The 22,568-nt window shown below is 38.8% G+C and overlaps 1 protein-coding gene across 1 annotated transcript in view; it reads right to left on the reverse strand.

The window, feature by feature from the left end:
- Window positions 1-22,568, reverse strand: part of dcc (DCC netrin 1 receptor) — a gene marked incomplete at its 3' end in the record, with an annotated part of 209,478 nt that overhangs the window by 54,204 nt on the left and 132,706 nt on the right. Inside the window, exon 5 of the mRNA XM_034120235.1 lies at window positions 21,507-21,643. Coding sequence (XP_033976126.1) covers window positions 21,507-21,643 — 137 coding nt within the window. The remainder of the gene's footprint in view (window positions 1-21,506; window positions 21,644-22,568) is intronic.

Genomic DNA, 22,568 nt, shown 5'->3' on the forward strand with positions numbered 1-22,568 from the left:
TAGTGGATAGGAGAATTCAAAAGGATTTAGGAGAAGAGACTGCGGTACTTTAGAGAATCCGACTGCACTTTCACTATCCGACGTGTTTATGATGCGCCAGCGGAGGTCATAAATGTGCGCCTGCTGCTGTGGGGAAACTATGGAAACTACAGTTTTCTATACAGCGGACTACAACATGGATGTTTAATAAGAACGAGGGACTACTGTAAACTCATCTAGAGACTCTGCACCGTGCTCTGATGCTGTTGTTTTATGCTTTATGAACGGAGACAACAGAGAAACATATTCTTCATGACCAAAGTTGGAATTGAAATAAAAAAGGAAAGTGAAACTTATGCTCGTCACCCTCTCCCTCCGGTCCACATTAATACAAATGATCCCAATACGTATGAGTGTATGAAAAGATCTTAAAATAAATACAATGTATTTATTATAAACGTTAGTCCTTAACATCTATCACTGTGTATATCACCATTCAAACATCTTTTAAAAGTTGAACAAACCCCACACAGCTCAGTAAAGACTGTGAAATGTTGACTTTATTTGATCATTTCAGTAAAAACTAACGTTCATATTTCTCTTTTTGATTATAATACTGATGAACGTTCAAAACAAAGCACTTTGGCAACTTACCACATACGTTTTAAAATGCTTAATAAGCACCGTAACTTTCATGATATCATTTCTCGTTCATAATCGGTCGTGAACGGCCGACTGTTGTGTGACGGCAAATGCCGCGGCCGCAAGGCATTGTGGGGCAGCATTTTCTCCTCTCCTTTCGTAAAGGAAGGTCCAGTGGTTCCTAAGCTAAAGGAGGTTATAAAGGAAGTTTGAAACCTCCTTTCCTATCACCTAGAGCAGGGATGGGCAACTTGGATAGTGGTGGGGGCCACATAATGTATGTACTGGCCACCAGGGGGCCGCAGATTCACTTGGAACACACAAATTCCATGTATTGTATGTAATTATTAACAAATTAAGTCTGACATCTTCATTGACATTTTACAATCTTTCAGGGAACATCCTCTAATAAGCTCACAGAAATTTAATTACATTTTTACAAGTGGCATGTTTGTATTGAACAGGTTATTTAACAGTGGAATAAAACTATTTTAAACTATTGGAAAGCACAGAAAATGTGTGTTCATTAAGATTAACCATTAAGATGACATAAACATGAAGTCATGAACACTAACCCAGACATTAGTTGTCTAACTTGAACCTAAGACACTTGTAGCCTGTCTCTGCTGACGCACAATAAGGGGAATGTCAACATAGACACCTGTCAACCCGCACTCTGCTGTTCTTCAGCGCCGCTTCCCCTCCCTCCCGCTGAAATTATGAATAAAAAGCGTATAGTAATCATAGATAACCGTAACAGTTTGTTTTCATCTGATTTCAAATAAACAAAGTCTTGGTTTTTAGAATATTAAACTTGTTTGGCCAAATTCAGATGATAAATGCAACTTTTAAACTTGTAAAGGCATAATTACAAGCGGTAACTTAACGTCACAGCAGGCATAACAACAGCCGGTGTTTCTTGTGAGTGTTTCCCGGGAAACAAACACAATACACACAAACGCATCAGAGATTATTTTGCGGTATTTGGCTGCCGAACGAAATCATGTACGCAGCTCGCAATGTAACTAGGAGTCTAGTGGACGGTATCAGTACTACAAGTAAAAGAAAAATGTTTACGTTACTACGCCATTTGCCCATCCCTGATCTAGAGAATTCGAACAGCACTTATCATGGCTGCCACTGACGTACTTCTGGGTCATTTCACTCCGTTAGGAATGTTCCTAAGCAAAATTGACTATTCGACCGCAACCACCGTCTTCAGTTTGTTTCCTGGACTTTCAGTACTTCAGTAATGTTTGCAGCTCTGCAGTTGAAGAGCAGCTGAAGAGCATTTAAACACATATTGGTTATGGTTTTCACAGGCTACTATAACGAAAAAATATTAATATTTTAGATCAAATAAAGTATATCTAATCTTATTATCTTAATTGCAATTCAATAATATATAGTCTTTATATATTAAATAATCATAATAATGTAAATGTGTACACTTCTTTAATTTGTTATGCTCATACTTTTACCTTTACAATAGTTTGCTTTAATATGCAGTATATTTTTTGTAATATTGTTGGGGTGTTTTAACACAGTACAGTAGATCGAAGTAAATCAACTTATACATTATCATGTATTATATTAGCATATAGGTGCTGCTGAAGTGCTGAGACATGAAGAAATACATATTCAGAGAGCAGGAGGGTGAAGAAATGAAGACCGATGTCAGGGCGGCACAGAGCGTTTTACAGAACTTTAATGTTATTCTCCTTTTATTCTTATTTTATCCCTTTTTATTCCCCTTCTGAACACTTACAGTAGTTTGTGGTAAGACTGTGTTAGTGTTGATTTGTCTTTGACGAAATATGGTAAAGTTCTTATTCTTCCAATTGTGTGCCTTCCCTGCTGAAAAAACCAGCATAGACCAGCTTAAGATGGTTGCTGGTTTTAGCTGGTTTTAGCTGGTGTTAGGCTGGTTTAGTTGGTTTACCTGGTCTGGCTGGTTCAAGACCAGCCTGGTCAGCTAAACCAGCATAGCCCAGCATGGATGTCATGCTGGGCTATGCTGGTTTTACTGTAGCTGGTAGTTAAACTGGTCTATGCTGGTGAAGCTGGTATTTATGCTGGTCTACCAGCAGTCTTGCTGGCGAAACTGAAACAGACACAGACAGACAGAGAGGGCGGGACACGGGGGAACGGCGAGACGGCAGTGGTTGAAACAAAGCGGTATAAAACATGGTTTTGACTGGCACTAACGGTTGGGGAGGGAAGATCAGTTGAGCGTTTCTGTGACTCCGCCCAGCGGCTGCTCTTCTGAGAGGAACTGCTCTGACCAACCTGGTCTCACCAGAATGCGTGACTCCACCACGACTCCTTAACACCGCAGTGCGTGGTGGAGTCACGAACTTTGCTACAACAACCCCAATGTAAAGTGAATGAGGCTCCTTTGTCGTGGTGCACACACGCATTTCTACAACGTCCCGCAGTGAGCTTTTATTCTATAAAACGTTTTTAAAATCTACTTTATATCTTGTAGTAACTCACGGGAGGCTTCTTTTATTTTATTTGCATTCATAATAATTTTTATTTTTCGTCAGAATGTATTATGGTGCATTAGTTACCAATTTTTGTTCTCAAAAAACAGTGCATTGTGTGTAATACAACTGTGATTTTTATTAAATGAGTTTTTAAGGAAGGCCAGAGCTTCAGCTGTGTCAAATAGATTGTTCCCTTTAGTTAACGTTATTTAAAAGATAATTATATTCCTATTTGATGTCCCCTTTATTGTATTACGGACCCAAAGAGCAATGTGAGCGTCCATTCCCATTGGATAACGGAGGATTTTACACCCGGAAGTAACTATTCTCCTTACTGTCGATTGATTTTACAGTGATATCTGCACTACTCATCGACTCAAAAACACCAGATTATCCTTGTTAATTACACAACATTGATTGGTTTAAATTGTGTACAATGCTTTTGTAATTTTCCCCTTCGATTCGGAGAAACAAATATTTGTTCAGAGTTTAGGATGGCCGAAGACACAACACTACCCAGAATCCTCAGCTATTGTTCCGCTTTGCCTCAAGCTCTGTGATTGGTTGACCTCCAACTGCATTCCATATGAAAAAAAACGTTTCGTAAAAGATAAAATCATACTTTATTCAGCAGTGCTTGCTTTACTCTTTGAAAGTCATCACATGAATGCATTGTAATGAATGGTTCAGCTGCATTAAACATTACACATCTGTCGTAGTTCTTTATTTATCTACAGAGATCGGGACTCAGAATAGACCAGAAACTATTCTTTTACCGTTCTGTTTTAATTTCACAATAAAGTTAGTAGTAATAATTTGTTTTGATATTATTGTTTTTTATTAACTACTAGACCGCTGGGTCATGTTAAGACCATCTTTTCTGTGTTGCTGTGGGTTTTTTACATCACTTTTGTGTTACAAATATCAAAACAATAACAGAATATATCCGTCGTAAACTAAACCAGAAACAGCAGTATATTTTATTTTGTTAACACTGTAAACTTAACAGCTTTTTAACCCAAACCACCTACTGGTTAAAGCACGTTATTACACGTTTAGAGTCATTGCAATGCAGGTAGATTGTTTTGCTTTTTAATGACTGTTTAAAATGCCTTTTTCTTAATGTCTTTCAATTTTGTAAAGCACTTTTGAATGTGTTATATTTGATGAAAACATTTCAATATTAAGAGTACATACTCTTAATATAGTGGGAAAGTGGAAGGTCAATGATATAAATAATATAGAATAGAAAATATCAAGAAGATACTGTAAGTGATCTCTACAATAAAACAGTTTAGTGCCTGATAGGAGGATGTGCAAAACAGACAAACTAATAAGGCTTTATTTAAACATTAAAGAATACTTTAGGTTAAGTTCTTCTTTTAAATAAGAAAAAAGCTTTGGGGGTATCTACAGATATTAAGCCTGACAAAGTACTTAACGTTTAATATATTGCATGGTTTGTTTTGGAACTTGACAATCAACTTTCCTGCAATGTTAACTATGTTGAAGCACTTATTTTAACTGATATTATACATATTAATTATACTCTTATAAGATGTATGTAGATAGTATAAGAAATGTGCAGAATATGTTTAATGGTGGAGGTACACACAGATATCGATAGATGTCTTGTAATGCACTGTTGAGGAACCTGTGACCCAAGTTTTTCATTCATTGCATAACTACACCGTAGTTGTGTATATGATATGTCAATGAACCTTAGAAAATAGTTTTCTTGAAAGGGATGTGCAAAATAGCCATTATATACAGTCTTTAATTAACTATTAGTAGAGAATAACGAGTAATGAATATGCTTTATAGGGATCTGCAGATAAATATTTAGTCTTCTCAAGCACCCACTACCAAATATCTCGCCTGATTGTTGGCACTTGACAATCACCTTCACTGAATTTTACTCAGGTGTAACTAAAGTCTGATTTAAGGGTTGTTTATATTTCACATCATTAATCCAAATCTGTAAAGTAACTACAATAAAAGGGATAGGGTTAGGCTTAGGGTAAGATATTGAGTAAGAAAATGTTTTTATGAACCACACAGCTTCTGGTATTCCAAGACCCGACCGGACAAAAAGACGTGGTGCAGGCACGAAACATACCACGAATAGAAATACATTGCTTTTAAAATCGTTCGGTGTGACACGAAAAAAATGCGAAAATCGTGTTGGTGAACACGAATCAATAGATTACATTTATTTCGTGACTATAACACGAAATGCTGTGAGACTGGGTTGTTACTTTCTGTGGCAGCTAGCTTAATACAAAGATGGTGCTTCATTGTTAACTTTTCTCACAAATGTGTACCTGAAATTGTAGGGACAGTTTTTTTCTACTCAACTATACAGACCATTGTTGAGGAGATGCATAACATACTGTAAATGAGTTGGGTCCGACATATACTTTGAGTAATGTTACTTTGCTGCTAAAAAATGAAACATTATCAGATGAGGACATCACCAAAGTGTGTGAGTCTGTCAGGGGATTTGATCTGTTCTCTGCATGTCGTACAGGGCCTATGTACACACTGCTCTGGTATGAATTCAAAATATAATTGCAAAATGTAAGTCTCTCGCTCTTGTCATCAGTCAGGCTTTGCATTTGAACTCCTATGACTGGTTGTGGACTTGAAGGGAACGACTTCCTAGCCTTCCTGACATCCAGGAAAAAGGTGAGATTCTAATCCATTTCAATGCCAAAAGCAAGTTATTGTTTTTAACTTATTTAATATGATTTTTTGGGGAATTTCAGTTTTATTGGATAGTAGAGATCTACTGGAAACAGTGGAGAGGGAGGAGATGATATGCAGCAAAAGGCCCAGCATGATGGTTGCTGCTCCGTGTGGAACGTGTTCTATCAGGTAAAGCACTTTGGTACCCAGTTATTTATGGTATTGAGTTTGAATTTAGCCTTTGGAATGTAATTTCCAACAGTGCATTGTAAAGACATTTTTTAACAGCAAAGTAACATTAGTCAAAGTATATGTCGGACCCTAACCTTTATATTTTCTACTCTTCACTTACATGTCAGAATAGGTCGGCATTGATGTACAGAGCCGACAACAGACCTTATTTATATTGGCATCATATTGAAGCCAACTCCATCGATCAAGCCAGTGTGGCTGAAACTTTCTCTCCCTCTTCTTCTCATACATACTGCCTGTCACTCTCCTTTAACTCCTCCGGTGACATTCTTTTATTTGAAGATTTTTGCCCGGTGCTTGGCCGGTTACCGCTGGTATTAAAAACATTTTGGCGAATGGTTAGGTGGCGCTAAAGTCAGTAGTGAAGGAGCGCGCTCCCGCACGGGAGACTGCTCGCGCTGCGCTCCGCAGCAAAAACAGCTGTTTGCTTTTCATCCAACAACGACAACCGCCTCACGAAACGCTATGTTGTAGCATTAATAAACGAAACAATTTAACAAAATTGCTTGTCAAAATACCTATACCACAGGACATATTTTTTTAAAGCAATGTTTTTAGTGGCCCGAGCAGGCAAGTGGAAAGTACGTTATGCTGGCCCAGGGTGTCTAAATAGTGCTTCCGGGCCAGCGGGCCATTTATAATGTCGAGCCCTGCATTGTAATTCACCACTGTAACGTCTATGCCAACCAACTGTAATTTGTAATGTATTTTACCATACTTTAACGGCCAAGTTCTGGGAACCACAGCAGCCCAAATGTTAATGTAAATGTCGAGTTTTCTTTTTACAGTGTACTTATATCTGTGCATTTCTTTTCAGTTTGCTTCAAGAAGTGGCTTCAACAGACAGAAATTAAAGGCTGGACGCTACACAACGGGAAACATTATGGACATGAACAAGGAAAAACAAAAAACACTTTCTTTGTTGCCTTTTTCTTATCATACATAGTGTTACTGTTTTTGTTACCATTTAAATACTGAATTATAATTATTACTTTTATTTTAAATCAAATGCACCTGTTTTAGATATTATATTTATTTGGATGTATAGGTTGATTTGCAGGTTGGTTGTTATTTGTATAACTATTGTATTGTTACTGTGTATTTTATTATATTAACTAGGACCAAGGTACGTTTTAACCGTTTGTTTTTTAGTTCTAATTGAAACTAATAGTAAAACAGAAACGGGTCGTTTTTTTTTTTTTCAATGTTGCCCCAAAACCAAAAAACGGAAATTCAGCTCGTTTTTTCGTTTTTCTGTTCTTACTGTTAAAACAAGTATACCACTCAATGTTTCGTTTCCATAGGTGGGTGGGTCTCCAGTGCCTCCTTGCTTCTGATTGGCTAGTTTGCCCTATGCTTGCGTTGTACTCTTCAAAATAAAGGTTCATACTCTTTGCCTAGACAGTGCAGTGCGTGTTTGCACAACATTGAATATATGGCTACATGCAAAACATAGAGAAGACAGTCTGTCCGTGCGCGTCTGTCGGTCTGTCTGTCTGTCTGTCTGTCGGTCTGTCTGTCTGTCTGTCTGTCTCGCGATCTGTCTATCTGGCTGTCTGTCTTGCACTGTTAGCCATGAATCCCTATCTTATAAAGTATGAGTATCTCTCTGTTTGATGTTACTGACACTGCTGAATTCATGCGGCCGTATTTCCCGTTTGCGTGGTCAAGTCAGCATCGAGGTTTTTTTCTTCAAATCTATATTAAAATAGCTTGGAGGTTGAGGATTGATAAATACTATTTAGAGTACTTTTACTGTGTACTCTGTGAAACTCCCCTCTTGAGTACAATAATGCATGTTTTCTGCTATCTTTGATGAGAGATAAAATGATGTTCTGCCATCAATTCTTAATGAGAGTGATACTGTTTGACTCAGTATACTAATTTAACTACACCAACAAGTACTTTTTCAGGTATTCTTTTTCAAATTCCCCTCCTTAGTACAAGAATGCATCTTAAATAAAAATGTGTCATTAGACTTATATTGTTGGACAGAGTATTTTAAGAGGATATGGTAGACATGATATCAGCACTACTTCCAGTCAGTACTCCAGCAGCAGCTTTTACCCCTTTGGAAATCTTTAGAGAATATCCTGCATAGCTGGTCTATCCTTCAGCAAAGTGACACACCCTGTCACTCTTGTTGGCCTCTTATGGTGATGCTGTCTTAACCTTTAACAGCCAGCACCACCATTTGGTAGAGCACATTTTGTGTTTTGATATCTTGTTGAAAAATAAATAAAAAAGTGTAACTCCATCTGATTCAGCCAGCTCTATCGTTTGGTTGACATGTTATGCACAAAACCACCTCTAGATGTCACTGTGGTTCCAACAGAAAGGCCTTCAGCTAGCTTCCACTGAGAAAGTTGGCATGCTAAAAATCACTGCTGAAGAAATCACTCTTTTTGGTCAACTTTTGTAAGGTAACCATATCATTTTTGACATATTTTAGTGTCAGAGCACTTACTGAACAGAATTATATAACTTGATGCACTTGGTGTAATTATTTCTTTGAAAATATGCTCAACCAACCGGTCGAATTGGCTTTTTATGGTAAACTAGCAATACGACTTTTTCAGAGTTTCAGAGATGTTTTCCAATAAAATATGGTAAATAAATGGCTAGATTCATGGTAATATTACTACATCTAGTACTGCCTTATGAGTCTCAGAGTGAAAGAGCGATAATAATTTATATAGCACCTTTCATGCATGGCATTCAGCCCAAAGTTGCACACAGATGAGCAAGTTAGGCCAACACAGGATATAGACATTTGCTGTTAGGCCAGTGGTTTCTTGTTAGGCCAATTCAGCATATACAGTAAGATGAGCACGTTTTTTTTTTTATTATGTAAAACACCTAACATTACTTTTTTCCATTTCTTTTTTGTTTTACAATTATAATTTATTATTTTGTATGAATATATCTGGTTGTATATATTGCTCATCTTCCATAAAAGAAAAAAATGTATTTGAGTTTGTGTTTTATTTGAGTTTGATGCATACAAATACTGTACTATATGATGATACTATACTTCTGCCAAGGCCAGCTCGACCAGTTGGTAGAGGCTCATAAAAACAAAACTGTGTGGTCAGTTAAAAAAAATAAAAATGGTTTGTGGTTATTTGTGTCCTATTTGATAAAAAAATGCAAAGAAATAATTTGTCCATAGATTTCTTCTTGGTCTGGCAATTAAAGGGTTAAAATATGATTATTTCAATGCCCCTAGTTCGTTCCTCGCAGATTCTTCAGTCTCATCAGCCTCATCTTTCCATCTGTCCCAGTCAACGCATCAGCCTCCAGCACACTTTTAGTGTCTGACTCCATAGAGATATTGTCCTGATGCTGTACAGGGGTGATGACCCATGATCACAAGATGACCCCTGTAGAGTCTGACTCCATAGAGATATTGTCCTGATGCTGTACAGGGGTGATGACCCATGATCACAAAATGACCCCTGTAGAGTCTGAGTGCCACTGACCTCTACATGTCACTTGTTAGTTGCTTTTACCTTAAAGCGACTTACATACACTCAATACTGTGGACAATCCTCACAGGAGCTATTTGGGGTGAAGCCCAGGGACACAACGACATGCTGACTGCAGTGGGGATTGAACCAGTCCCCTCTGATCCGAAGATCAACGCACGATCAGCCACAGCCTCCCTAGCCATATTATGTCTGTCATTAATAACCCCTTATAACAATTTTCTTTCCTTTCTTCTCTTTTCTCTTCTCTTGACTGAATTAAAAAGTCCAGTCTTTAAGTAATATTTGAAGTCCTTTTCCTGTACCTTTTTAAGGCTATGTTTGCAATATGTATTCAAAGGTCACTTATTTAAATAAATCAATATCTGAGGTTAGCAAACAGATACTGCCTTTATCTAGAGAGCCAATGACACCCATGAAGAATTGCAAATATTTTCATCTGCTGTATTAATACAATTGCCATGTGTTTTCAAATTGAAAATAAAGCACTCTCAGCCCAGAACATTATACAAAATATATATATATTTTAAAAGGGACCCGTAAGGCTTAATCAATGTTATATATAGATCTTTATATAATATCAATATTATAATAAACTTCAACCAAAGTCAATTTCAGGAGTGGTGTTTGACACAGTTTACGTTCAATTTCAACTATTCAACCTTTTTAAATAATTTACTTTAATTTAGACAGACAACAGGAGCATCTGCATGGGGTATTCAGGGTGGACAATTTGACAGAGGATTTCTCTGAAAGTACAAAATAAAAGTATTTTATAGTCTTTGCGCTAGTAGTCTAACTACTGAGTCCAAAATGATCAGTCTTTTTAAGTATTTGTATTGCTCGTCACATATAGCAGCAAGACAGGCATTGTTATACCATGGAGGGGACTTTGACAGGAGAGTATCAAGAAGTACACAGTAAAAGTATTTCATAGTATTTGGGATAGTTGTAACTACAACTGATTCCAACTTCATCAGTCTTATGAAAAACGTAGGGCCAAAAATAATGTTATCACTCATCAAAGATAGCAGAAGCTTGTCCTTTGTGCACTGTGTAAAGGCAAAGAGTTAGAACCTTTATTTTGAAGAGTACAGCGCAAGCATAGGGCAAACTAGCCAATCAGAAGCAAGGAGGCACTGGAGACCCACCCACCTATGGAAACGAAACATTGAGTGGTATACTTGTTTTAACAGTAAGAACAGAAAAACGAAAAAACGAGCTGAATTGCCGTTTTTCCGTGTTGGGGCAAAATTGAAAAACAAAAAAACGACCCGTTTCTGTTATTTATTTATTTTCAATTAGAACTAAAAAACAAACGGTTAAAACGTACCTTCGTCAACTAGCTATTTATTGCTATTTATTAAATTAAAATACTGTTATGAACACTATAGAATGTCTTTATTTTTGGTAGATACCAGAATGCATGTACACACAATGAATCTTTGTAATATATTTATGTTCTCTGGTTTAAATAATCATACCAGTATTTAAACAATGTATGCTGGTCACCTGGAATCCTGGTGAGCTTCCAGCATGGTATATTTAATACTATTATTAAACATAAACTGGTGATAGATGGATGCTGGTGACCAGCCCAGCATAGACCAGCATACTATGCTGGTCTATGCTGTTTTTTTAGCTGGCCAGGATGGCTGGTTTAGCTGGTTTAGCTGGTGCACCAGCTAAACCAGCTAAACCAGCTATCCTGGCCAGCTAAAGTGTCCAAACCCCCTCTAAACCAGCCACCTATCTACTGGCTGGTCAGGCTGGTCAACTTAGCTGGTCAGGCTGTTTTTTTCAGCCTGACCAGCTAAGTTGGTCTAAGCTGTTTTTTTCAGCAGGGTTGCATGCAAACTCACATTTCTGGGGTATTTTCTCCCTGATTAGGATGGTTTAAAGAAGTGGTAAATGTTGCAAATTAAAACAAAACAAAAATGCAACAAAACTATTGGCATTGGTTGGTGAAAAAGAACTGTTGGGCTTGGATGTGTGATGTTATATTTCTACATGTTGTTATATACAAAAAATAAGTCAGCTTTGAATTTTGGTTTCACACGTGGCTTAACACCAGTCTCTGTGTTGGTTTGACCCGTCTGCAGACTTTGATGAAAGTATTTGTGCTTCATCCTGAAGAAAATATGTTTCCTTCTAAATGTAATTACAAAGTAATAACAAGCAGGTTCATTGTATGGGAACATCATTTTTGGATGGCGAGGTGGGGACTCCACATCCCCTCCCTGCACACATGAGTTTAATCAGAGTCTTTTTGAGGTGATTACATTACCACAGTTCTAACTTCTAGTCTATATTTCAGAACAAGCTTTTATATTTATGTACACATTGTGTACTTACTTATAGCTTAAAGTGACATTAATCCCTCTGTTCCTTCCAACTCCCCATGATACTTTGACTTAAATTAAAGTTAATATTTGTGATTAAACCAGCTTCCACAAAGAAATAATCAATAAACAGTATCAGGGTGATGAGCATTTTAGCGATTCATTCATTCTGATTAGTTGAAGACGCCTGGGTGTTGGCTGGACTGGTGGACATACTGACAGACCTAAATCCATCCCCCCCCCTCTTTCATGTCTCTCAGTTTCGGCTCAGTGTGTCTGGGGGAGCAGCGGGCCGGCCGTGGCTCAGCGGGGGGGTTTGGCAGCTCGTTAAATGTTTTCCAAAACACCCACAGTAATTCACAGAGCCTGTAATTAATCAGGAGAGGAGCCCCGCAGGCTACAATCAGGAGTGTGTGTGTGTGTGTGTGTGTGTGTGTGTGTGTGTGTGTGTGTGTGTGTGTGTGTGTGTGTGTGTGTGTGTGTGTGTGTGTGTGTGTGTGTGTGTGTGTGTGTGTGTGTGTGTGTCTGTGTCTGTGGATCTTCCTTTCTAGAGAGGGCCTTAATGATTCCAAAGTGAAGTGAGACAATCACTGAAGATCAACAAAGACTAAACCAATCTGTGTGTTACTGCTGTGAACAGTGTGTTTGTTAGTGTTTCAAGCCGTGTGTGTCTGATCGACAGTGCTGAAATTGTTTCTGCATTAGCTATGTTTCAATTAACACCAAAGCACTCTTACTTTCAATACAAGCATGCACAGCTGCAGTGGACTCTGTCAGGTTACACTGTGGAACAGCGCAGGATGATAGAGATGAACTACAGCCTCCTCTGGCATTGTTTCACACCCACCATGAAATGTTTGGATAGGTAACATTTGGAAAGTCTAGAAGAGCCACACAAATGATTTATTGTACACAATTAAGTTTGTATAGGGCTAACCGGAAAAAATAGCAGTTACACCCTAATATCACTGTTACACCATAACAACACTGTTACACCCTAACATCACTGTTACACCCTAACATCACTGTTACACCCTATCAACACTGTTGTTACACCCTAACAACACTGTTACACCCTCACAACAGTGTTACACCCTATCAACAGTGTTAAACCCTATCAACACGGTTACACCCTAACAACACTGTTACACCCTCACAACACGGTTACACCCTTCAACACTGTTAAACCCTATCAACACTGTTACACCCTTCAACAATGTTACACCCTATCAACACTGTTACACCCTAACAACACTGTTACACCCTCACAAGACTGTTACACCCGCACAACACTGTTACACCCTTCAACACTGTTACACCCTCACAACACTGTTACACCCTATCAACACTGTTACACCCTATCAACACTGTTACACCCTATCAACACTGTTAAACCCTATCAACACTGTTACACCCTATCAACACTGTTACACCCTATCAACACTGTTACACCCTCACAACACTGTTACACCCTTCAACACTGTTAAACCCTATCAACACTGTTACACCCTTCAACAATGTTACACCCTATCAACACTGTTACACCCTAACAACACTGTTACACCCTCACAACACTGTTACACCCTCACAACACTGTTACACCCTTCAACACTGTTACACCCTCACAACACTGTTACACCCTATCAACACTGTTACACCCTATCAACACTGTTAAACCCTATCAACACTGTTACACCCTATCAACACTGTTACACCCTATCAACACTGTTACACCCTCACAACACTGTTACACCCTCACAACAGTGTTACACCCTATCAACAGTGTTAAACCCTATCAACACTGTTACACCCTAACAGTTGGTCGTGTGTTGCTGTTATACTGTTGAACAGGTGTGATTTGTTTCTTGTTTGTTAGCGTCCAGCTCCCCCCCCCCCCCCCCGCCCGATATGACTGATAACTGCTATGTTTCTTGTTGCTTTCATTAAGCTCCTAACAGGAACAGCTAATGAGCCGGGCTGCACTCGTTATTATGGGGAACAACACACACATTCGTTATCCTAATCATCTCATCACGGTCACTGCCCTGTGGACTGAACTCAAACATCTCCATACATCACCACACTGTGGATATTCATCAGCATCTAACTGCTTCCATTTAAAAAACCTAAGTGTAATGGGGCATATGAGCACAACATATTTCTTGTTATTTCTATGTTATTCCTAGACAGAGACTAGAGAAGAGAGATGTCTATGAACAGTTCACTAGCTGTGTTTCCACTCGACTCACTCTTTTAGGGTTTCCATTAGTCGAGTCGTGTTGGGCAAAGCCTTACCATGCGCCAAGATTACAGCTGATTCCATCAATACTGATATTTTCAATTGTATCTGTAGTGTTTGACTACTGAAGCATTTAAACTAACACATATAACGGTTTTCCTAACTTTTGGCCTTAGTAAAGTTCAAATAGAAAGTATAATATTTTGAAGACAACCAAGGGATTTAATTCTAAAGAATCTTAGAAGTAATGAGCAGAAATGTTTTATGTGAAATACATGGCTACCCAAATGATTAAGTAAATTACATTTTGTTGCTGCCAAAGCGATGTTTGTATTACAAAATATTTTATTATAAAATAAAATAATCTGTATCATTATAAAACACCAACCTTTCTGGCAGTAATGTTTTAAACAAAGCTAGAACATTCCCAGCAGAGACGACAGGGTAGAGACACTGAGGGCTCAGTACACCGATATGTGAGTATAACATGTTGGACTGAAACTTAATCATTCCTGGAAGTTTGTTGTCCTTGCACAAAATCTATAAATATAAAGAGAAAGCGTGTAAGTGTAGTGAAGTGTCCACCTTTTTAAATACATTAGTTTACAGATTAGACAGAAAAGAGGCAGACAGATGGAGGGATGAATAAATCAATCAAGATTGCATTCAGACAGCTGCAGGCTGTGGTGATAAGAACAACCGCAGCTTAAACCGGCTCCAGCTCTGAAATGTATTATCAAAGACCATTTAATGTTAAGAAGTGACGGATGAACAGATTGAACATATGAAGAGTATCAGCTTCCTTGTGTTAAAGTTTCTCAGAAAGGTCTCCCTGATCACATCGCGTTCAGTTTTAAACATAGACAATTTATTTTCTCCTCTCTTACTCTGTTCCTTTCCTCCTTCCAGTCATGTTCATTATTTTGTTTCTGTAACCATAGGCACATGGGGACTACATCTGCTCCACCCACTCACTGACTGACAGTTGATTTAGAAAAGGTGTGTGTCTTGGTTCTGCTGGAGGCCAGTGAAGACTCCAAACTCTGTGCGGAGAGTTTGAGTTCAAACCTTCACTGTATGTATTTTAATAAAAATGCACTGGCTGAGTCCTGATCCTTGTCGACCAACCAGCACGATTTACTGTCAACAAGAATGAACTATCTTTCTGCTGTAGTGCAGGGGAGGAACTTTTTTTATACCAGATTTTTCATTTATTTCAGTTTTCTCTTTTTAGATTTACTGTGATATGTTGGTTGTGAGAAAAACGAAATGTGGTCAACCAAAAGCTGCTCTGTGATGTATGAAATGAAACATGTTGACTGTCTGTTGGAAAAGGGATTTATATTTGTTCATAACTGCTCACAGTCTTTAGTCCCTTTCTGTTTGCCATACATACGGCATCGTATTCCACTGCTATGCTGATGATAGCCAGATGTATGTCCCACTAACAAAGAAGGAGGGTTACTCAATTAGCCCACTGCTAAAGTGCCTAGAGGACATAAAGGCCTGGATGGCGTGCAACTTCCTAAAACTAAATGAAGGAAAAACAGAAGTAATGGTTTTTGGTGGCACCACTGGCACCACTTCTGTAGACCTGGGTTCCCTGGCTCAGTACACCAAGCCCACCATTACGAACCTTGGCATTAAAATGGACCGTGAACTAAAACTTGAGTCAGATTAAATCTGTGATAAAAACAAGCTTTTATCACCTGAGGCAGCTAGCCAAAGTAAAACCTTTTCTCTCCAGACAGCAGTTTGAGACAGTAATCCACGCCTTTGTCATCACTCGGCTGGATTACTGCAACTCTCTCTACATGGGGGTCAGTGGGTCCTCCGTCCCTCGTCTGCAGCGGGTGCAAAATGCCGCAGCAAGGCTTTTAACTGGCACACGGAAATATGACCACATTTCCCCCATTCTGGCTGCCAATACATTTTAGGATTCATTTCAAAATCCTTTTATTTACTTTTAAATCCCTAAATGGCATGACCCCACCATATCTTTCTGAGCTGCTACACCCTTACACGCCCAACCGCCCTCTCAGGTCAGCTGATCAACTGCTCCTGAACGTGCCCAGAAACAGGTCAAAGCTCAGAGGGGGCCGTTGCTTCTCTGTAGCGGCTCCCACACTGTGGAACGATCTGCCCCTGCACATCAGACAGGCCTCCACACTGTGGAACGACCTGCCCCTGCACATCAGACAGGCCTCCACACTGTGGAACGACCTGCCCCTGCACATCAGACAGGCCGCCACACTGCCTGCTTTTAAAGCGCTTCTTAAAACCCACCTCTTCTCCTTAGCGTATTAACATCTTTTAGAGCGTTGCTTTTATTGCTTTTAAATTGTCTATTGTTTTTACTTGTACTTGTTTTATGGTGTGTGAGCTGAGCTGTGTTACTTTTTGTATGTTTTGTTTTGTTTATTTGCCTGCACAGCACTTTGGTCTGGAGGTTTAAAGTGCTATATAAATAAAGCTGTATTGTATTGTATTTGGAAGTTGTTGTATCCATATCTGAAGTGTGCATTACTGCACTGAAAAAACTGAAACGTTGACATGAATTTAAATGTATATGTCAACACATTTCACATAACTGTATTAGGTTAGTTAAAAGCAATAATATTCAATTTTAAATAAAAAATATTAGGTTCAACTTAATATTATTGTTGATAACGTTGAATGTTTTCAGTGTAATGACATGATGTTCTATTAACATTACTGTCCTCAGAAACATTGAGTGTGTATGAGGACTCCAAAACATGGTATACATATTTTCGTGGTATTGGTCGTGCATGTCAGAAAACAGCGCTTTCATATTTCAGAGCAGACAGTGAGAACACACACTCTTCCTGTTTATTGTAAACATCATGTGATGTTTGCAGGCGGCAGAGTGTAAACTAAATATGAATGTGATGTGAACACAGGGACACACTCAGAGGGGACGCTGAGACAAAGACATGAAAGGACAGCGATGAGCAGCAGGGCCCAGCTGGAAGGAAGCTGAAAACACCCGCAGGTTAATTTGCACATTTTCTCCTGAGAGTCGAACAAACAGCAGCTGCTTCTGTTTGATTTGAACTTTCTGCTTGCAGGAAAAACTACTGTCTTCTGTATGGAAAATAAATCAAACAATGTGATGTTGCCGTTGTCTGCTGATTAGCCCTGTGTTCATCCAAGTCCTGTATTCCAGTTTGAGCAACATCTACGCAGAGTAGAATTTATTTAGCTTTTGCAGCAGGATAATGAGTAACTTGTGATGTTCTTCATACGACTATATACTATAGTCTATACCAGTGGTTCTCAACTGGTTAGGCCTCGGGACCCACTTTTTACTTGGTCAATACATCGCGACCCAACATTTTGAAGCACTCAAATCTATTCAACAAAAAATCGTGCTGTAATATATACGCTTTTCAGAATACAATATTAATAAAAGTGAAGTACAGTACATATATCCCTTCACAGAACTAAAGTATGCTTTTAAAAAAGGTTTAATGAGATGATGGAATCAAAGCTGAACTATATAAAAAGGCACACATGCTGAAAACCCAACCCCAGCAGGGGGGTCTGGGGGGATTCTCCCCCAGGAGATTTTTAGAAATACTAACATAAACTACGCATTCTGGTACACTCTGAGAAGAAAATAAATAAATCTATTACTACCCGACATATTAATAATATTCTATGCCATTGTTTGTTTTTCACTTAGTTCTGACAGCTTGCTGAGAGAAGAGTAAAGAGGAGAGAGTCTGTGTGACTTACTTTAAATTGTGGGTAAGGGTAGATAGCTCCCATTGTTCTGTGACTTGTCAATCATCAAACCGGGGGTCATATTTCATTATGTGTTCATTTTTATCTGAAGTTGTACCCATGGATGTATAAAGAATAGTTCTACCGCAAAGTTATTCTCCGTGGGGACTTCCGGCAACAATCTTGATTCTGATTGGCCAGAAGACTCGAAAAAACATCAGCAGAGATGTTTTATTGAGAAGATGATCACTACGTGACAGAAGTTTTCAAAACCATTTATGGTCTCCGGTACTTCCAGTCCAACGCCTACTGCGTGCACAGCATTAGAAAATCGGTCCTTCAAAATAAAAGTTTGCATTTTTTCCCAAAAAAAAAAAAAAAATTCCAATTTTTTTTTTCAACTTTTTTTTCTTCACTCACACATCCGCGACCCACTTGAAACGGGTCCGCGACCCACTTTTGGGTCGCGACCCACCAGTTGAGAACCACTGGTCTATACTATATCGTAGGCAAGGCAAGGCAAGTTTATTTATATAGCACCTTTCAACACAAGGCAATTCAAAGTGCTTTAAAAAAATGAAAGACATTAAGAAAATGGCATTTAAAAACAGTCATTAAAAAGAAAAGATAATAAAATAAACATTAAAATAAAAAATACATGAATAAAAGTTACAGTGCAGTTTAAGATGTGAATAGTTCAATTAAAAGCAGCGACAAAAAGAAAAGTCGTCATCCTGGATTTAAAAGTAGTCAGAGTTGCGGCGGACCTGCAGGTTTCTGGGAGTTTGTTCCATATATTTGGAGCATAATAACTGAATGCTGCTTTACCATGTTTAGTTCTGACTCTGGGGACAGAAAGCTGACCAGTCCCTGAAGACCTGAGAGATCTGGATGGTTCATAATTTAGCAGTAGGTCAGACATGTATTTTGGGCCGAAACCATTCAATGCTTTATAAACCAGCAACAATATTTTGAAATCCATTATTTGACAAACAGGAAGCCAGTGTATAGACTTCAGAGCTGGACTGATCCACTTTCTTAGTGCTCGTGAGGACCCGAGCAGCAGCGTTCTGAATCAGCTGCAGCTTTCTAATAGATTTTTTAGTGAGACCTGCAAAGACACCATTACAGTTAGGGATGCTCCGATCGATCTGCCGCCGATCGATATCGGCCGATACTCACTCTCTGCCGATCGATCAGTGCTCTCTAAAAATGCCACGGCAAAACAACCTGGCCAAAATGGCTTCACTAGTCTGGCAGTATTTTAAGGTGTCCGAAAATGACAATAAAATAGCGGTATGCAACGTGTGTGTGAAGCAGAAATCCTGCAGCTCCACCCGCTGTGACGGACCTGTGAGTTAGTCTTTTAATCCTCGATATATTCTTAAGGTGATAGTAGGCTGATTTAGTAACTGTTTTAATGTGACTGTTGAAACTCAGGTCAGAGTCCATGACTACACCTAGATTTCTGGCTTCATCTGTTGTTTTGAACATTGCAGACTGAAGCTCAGCGCTAACTTTTATACGTTCTGCCTTGGCTCCAAAAACCATTACCTCAGTTTTATCTTTGTTTAATTGGAGAAAGTTCTGACACATCCAGTCATTGATTTGTTCAATGCACTTACTCAGTGTTTGAATTGGAGCATAATCTCCTGGTGAAATGGTTATGTAAATGTGGGTGTCATCCGCATAGCTATGGTAACTTATTTTGTTGTTTTTCATTATCTGAGCCAGTGGTAGCATGTAGATGTTAAAGAGAAGAGGCCCCAAGATGGAGCCTTGAGGAACCCCGTATGTCATATTTGTCAACTCAGATGTGTATTTACCTATAGAAACAACGTTGTTTCTGTCCTTTAAGTTGGATTCACAGATAGTCTTCAGAATTAAGAGTATTTATACATTTTTCAAGACGCTAACTCATGTTCACTCAAAAGGTATCTGTACAATTCTCTTTCTACCCATTCATTAGTCACCACCAGCCATCTACAATAAATAAATAAGAGAAATAGAGATTGGACTTGATAGTCTTCCAGCCAGTCAAAGTGCTCCTACAGATGTACAGATGTAGCACTCCAGATAGGACTCCACCCAGCGGATTCCAACCAAAAACCCAGCGTTTACCAGTGGCTGGGAGATTAAAGCCCTCCCACTATTTCCTGAGAGGGCGTTGCCAAATTTCCCCATTTGTTCAATTTCAGGATTTAACCATGAGATGGCGCTTCATTCACAAATACACAAAGACAACTTGGTGTTGTAGACCTTAGTTTGTTTGCAATGTTTGCAGCTCTGCAGTTGTGTTGCTGAATACTGTAGCATTTAATCACTTATTTGTTATGGTTTTCACAGGCTGCTATAACGAAAAAACATCAATATTTTAGATCAAATAAAGTATATCTAATCTTATTATCTTAATTGTAATTAAATAATATATAGTCTTTATATATTAAATAATCATAATAATAATGTAAATGTTTACACTTCTTTATTTGTTATGCTCATACTTTTACCTTTACAATAGTTTGCTTTAATATGCAGTATATTCTTTGAAATATTGTTGTGGTGTACACAGTACAGTAGATCAACTCATACATTATCACGTATTATACAGTAATGTGTTGTATTATTAAGTAATATCATACATTAACCCCATTATAGCAGATGCCACATTGAATGGATGAACACATTTATGCATCAATAATTACAACGGAGTATTTCTAAATATAAGTTGTACAAATACTTATATGTATTTAATACTAATAACATAATGATTAATTTTACTTTCAGATGATAATAATTTTCACTTGGGCAATTGACAATTTTGAATGCAGGACATTTACTTCTAACACGTATTTTTACTTAGGTAAATAATCTGAATACTTCTTCCACCTCTGATTTTAACCTGTCACTGTTTTTAAAACTTTAATTAAATGTTTGATATTTCACACATTTTTTGGGCATTCTATTTATTTATTTTTTCAAATCGTTTTTATTGTTTTATTGTTTATAAGTCAGGCTTCATTCTTTTATTTTCCACACACAGCTCTGAAAGTAGGGAATGTACCTGTGTTCAAAGCACTTCAAGGAATAGAAAGGGCGATAGGGCATTTATCCATCGGGGCTCCACCCACTGTACCCATAGAGTCCAGTGGAGTACAGTGGACTCTATGGTCCACTGTACTCCACTGACAGGGGCCCTCTACCTAGGGGCCCTGTCTTTCCTATGCCGCTAGCTGAAGAGGGTGTAGGATGACAGTCAGGAGGTCGCGCATTCAGGTAAGCTCGCCCTGATTGGCCGGCTATGTTTATACAACTTCAGTGTGTGAACGCTCGCGTATCATTGATGAGTGTAGTACCCATAGAGTCCAGTAGAGGGCTCCGCCTGTGCTTATAGAACTAGGGCAACAATACGTAACCCCCCGTTATTTCTGTGTTTGTGTGTGTGTGTGTGTGTGTGTGTGTGTGTGTGTGTGTGTGTGTGTGTGTGTGTGTGTGTGTGTGTGTGTGTGTGTGTGTGTGTGTGTGTGTGTGTGTGTGTGTTTTGCTGGGGACCTTTGTTGTATAATGTCCCTTCTATTCTTTTATTTTCCTGTCACCTATCTAAACAATAGCACAAATGCCCATAGAGTGTGTTTTGGCTCACCCTGCACGCTCAGCTCGGTGTGTGCGGTGATGTTGTGGTTCTTGTTGGCGGCGGTACAGCTGTAGGAGCCGGAGTCATCGTCAGTGACGCTCTGGATGATAAGATTACTGCCCACCAGCAGAGAGTACTTTTTATTCCTACAGAGGAAGAGAGGGAGGTTCTTTCTATTACCACGTTTATATTCAACAGTTCCTTACCTCTGTATAATATTCATCATTGTTAAAGAACACACATTCTGTCCACAATTCCTGTGAAAAGACCAAAACTAAAAATCTTCAGTCTGTCCCTTAGTAATTACATTCTGTCCTACCCTGTCTCAGTAGTGCCTGCTAAAGCCTTAATTCTTTAAAATGACTCAAACATACAAATAGAGGTGGGATTCAACAAAGTACATTTACTCAAGTACTGTATTTAAGTACAATTTTGAGGTAATTTACTTGAGTATATCCATTCTATGCTACTTCATATTTCTCCTCCAGTACAATTTAGAAGCCAATATTGTACTTTTAACTTTGCTCCATTTATCTGACAGCTTTAGTTACATTACAGATTCAGATAAGAAGAAGATGAACCTTTATTAAGCGTTTTTTCACTCTGGCTTGTATTTTTTTAATACACACACACACAGTCATCATCATCGGCGGTCACTCGTAGTCGAGTATGACTGTCCTCCTTCTTGGTCCCTGTGGGTCTTCAGGTGAGCATAGAGGCCGATTCTGGACCCGATTATTCTTGTGCAGTGTGGACAGGGGAATGTAGTGGTGGAGGGTTTGGGTTGGACCTGTTTGATGGTTGCTCTCTCCTTCCTGAGTCTGCGCTTGTCTTGTGCAGCATGGCAGAGGTCATCATTATATAGTGCAGCACCCTCACGGACAAGGTTTCTCCAGGTCACCCTGTCTGCTGCCATGTCTTCCCAAGCTTTTAGGTCTATGTGGCACTTCTTTAGGTTTGTTTTTATGTTATCTTTGTACCTCTTCTTTTGGCCTCCAGGGGCCCGTTTCCCTTTAACAGGACGCTGGTGTTAGTGCGCCGATCCTCCCAGCTAATCCTGAGGGATCTCTG

This window comes from Trematomus bernacchii, unplaced genomic scaffold (genome assembly GCF_902827165.1).
Source record: "Trematomus bernacchii unplaced genomic scaffold, fTreBer1.1, whole genome shotgun sequence".
Taxonomy (NCBI): domain Eukaryota; kingdom Metazoa; phylum Chordata; class Actinopteri; order Perciformes; family Nototheniidae; genus Trematomus; species Trematomus bernacchii.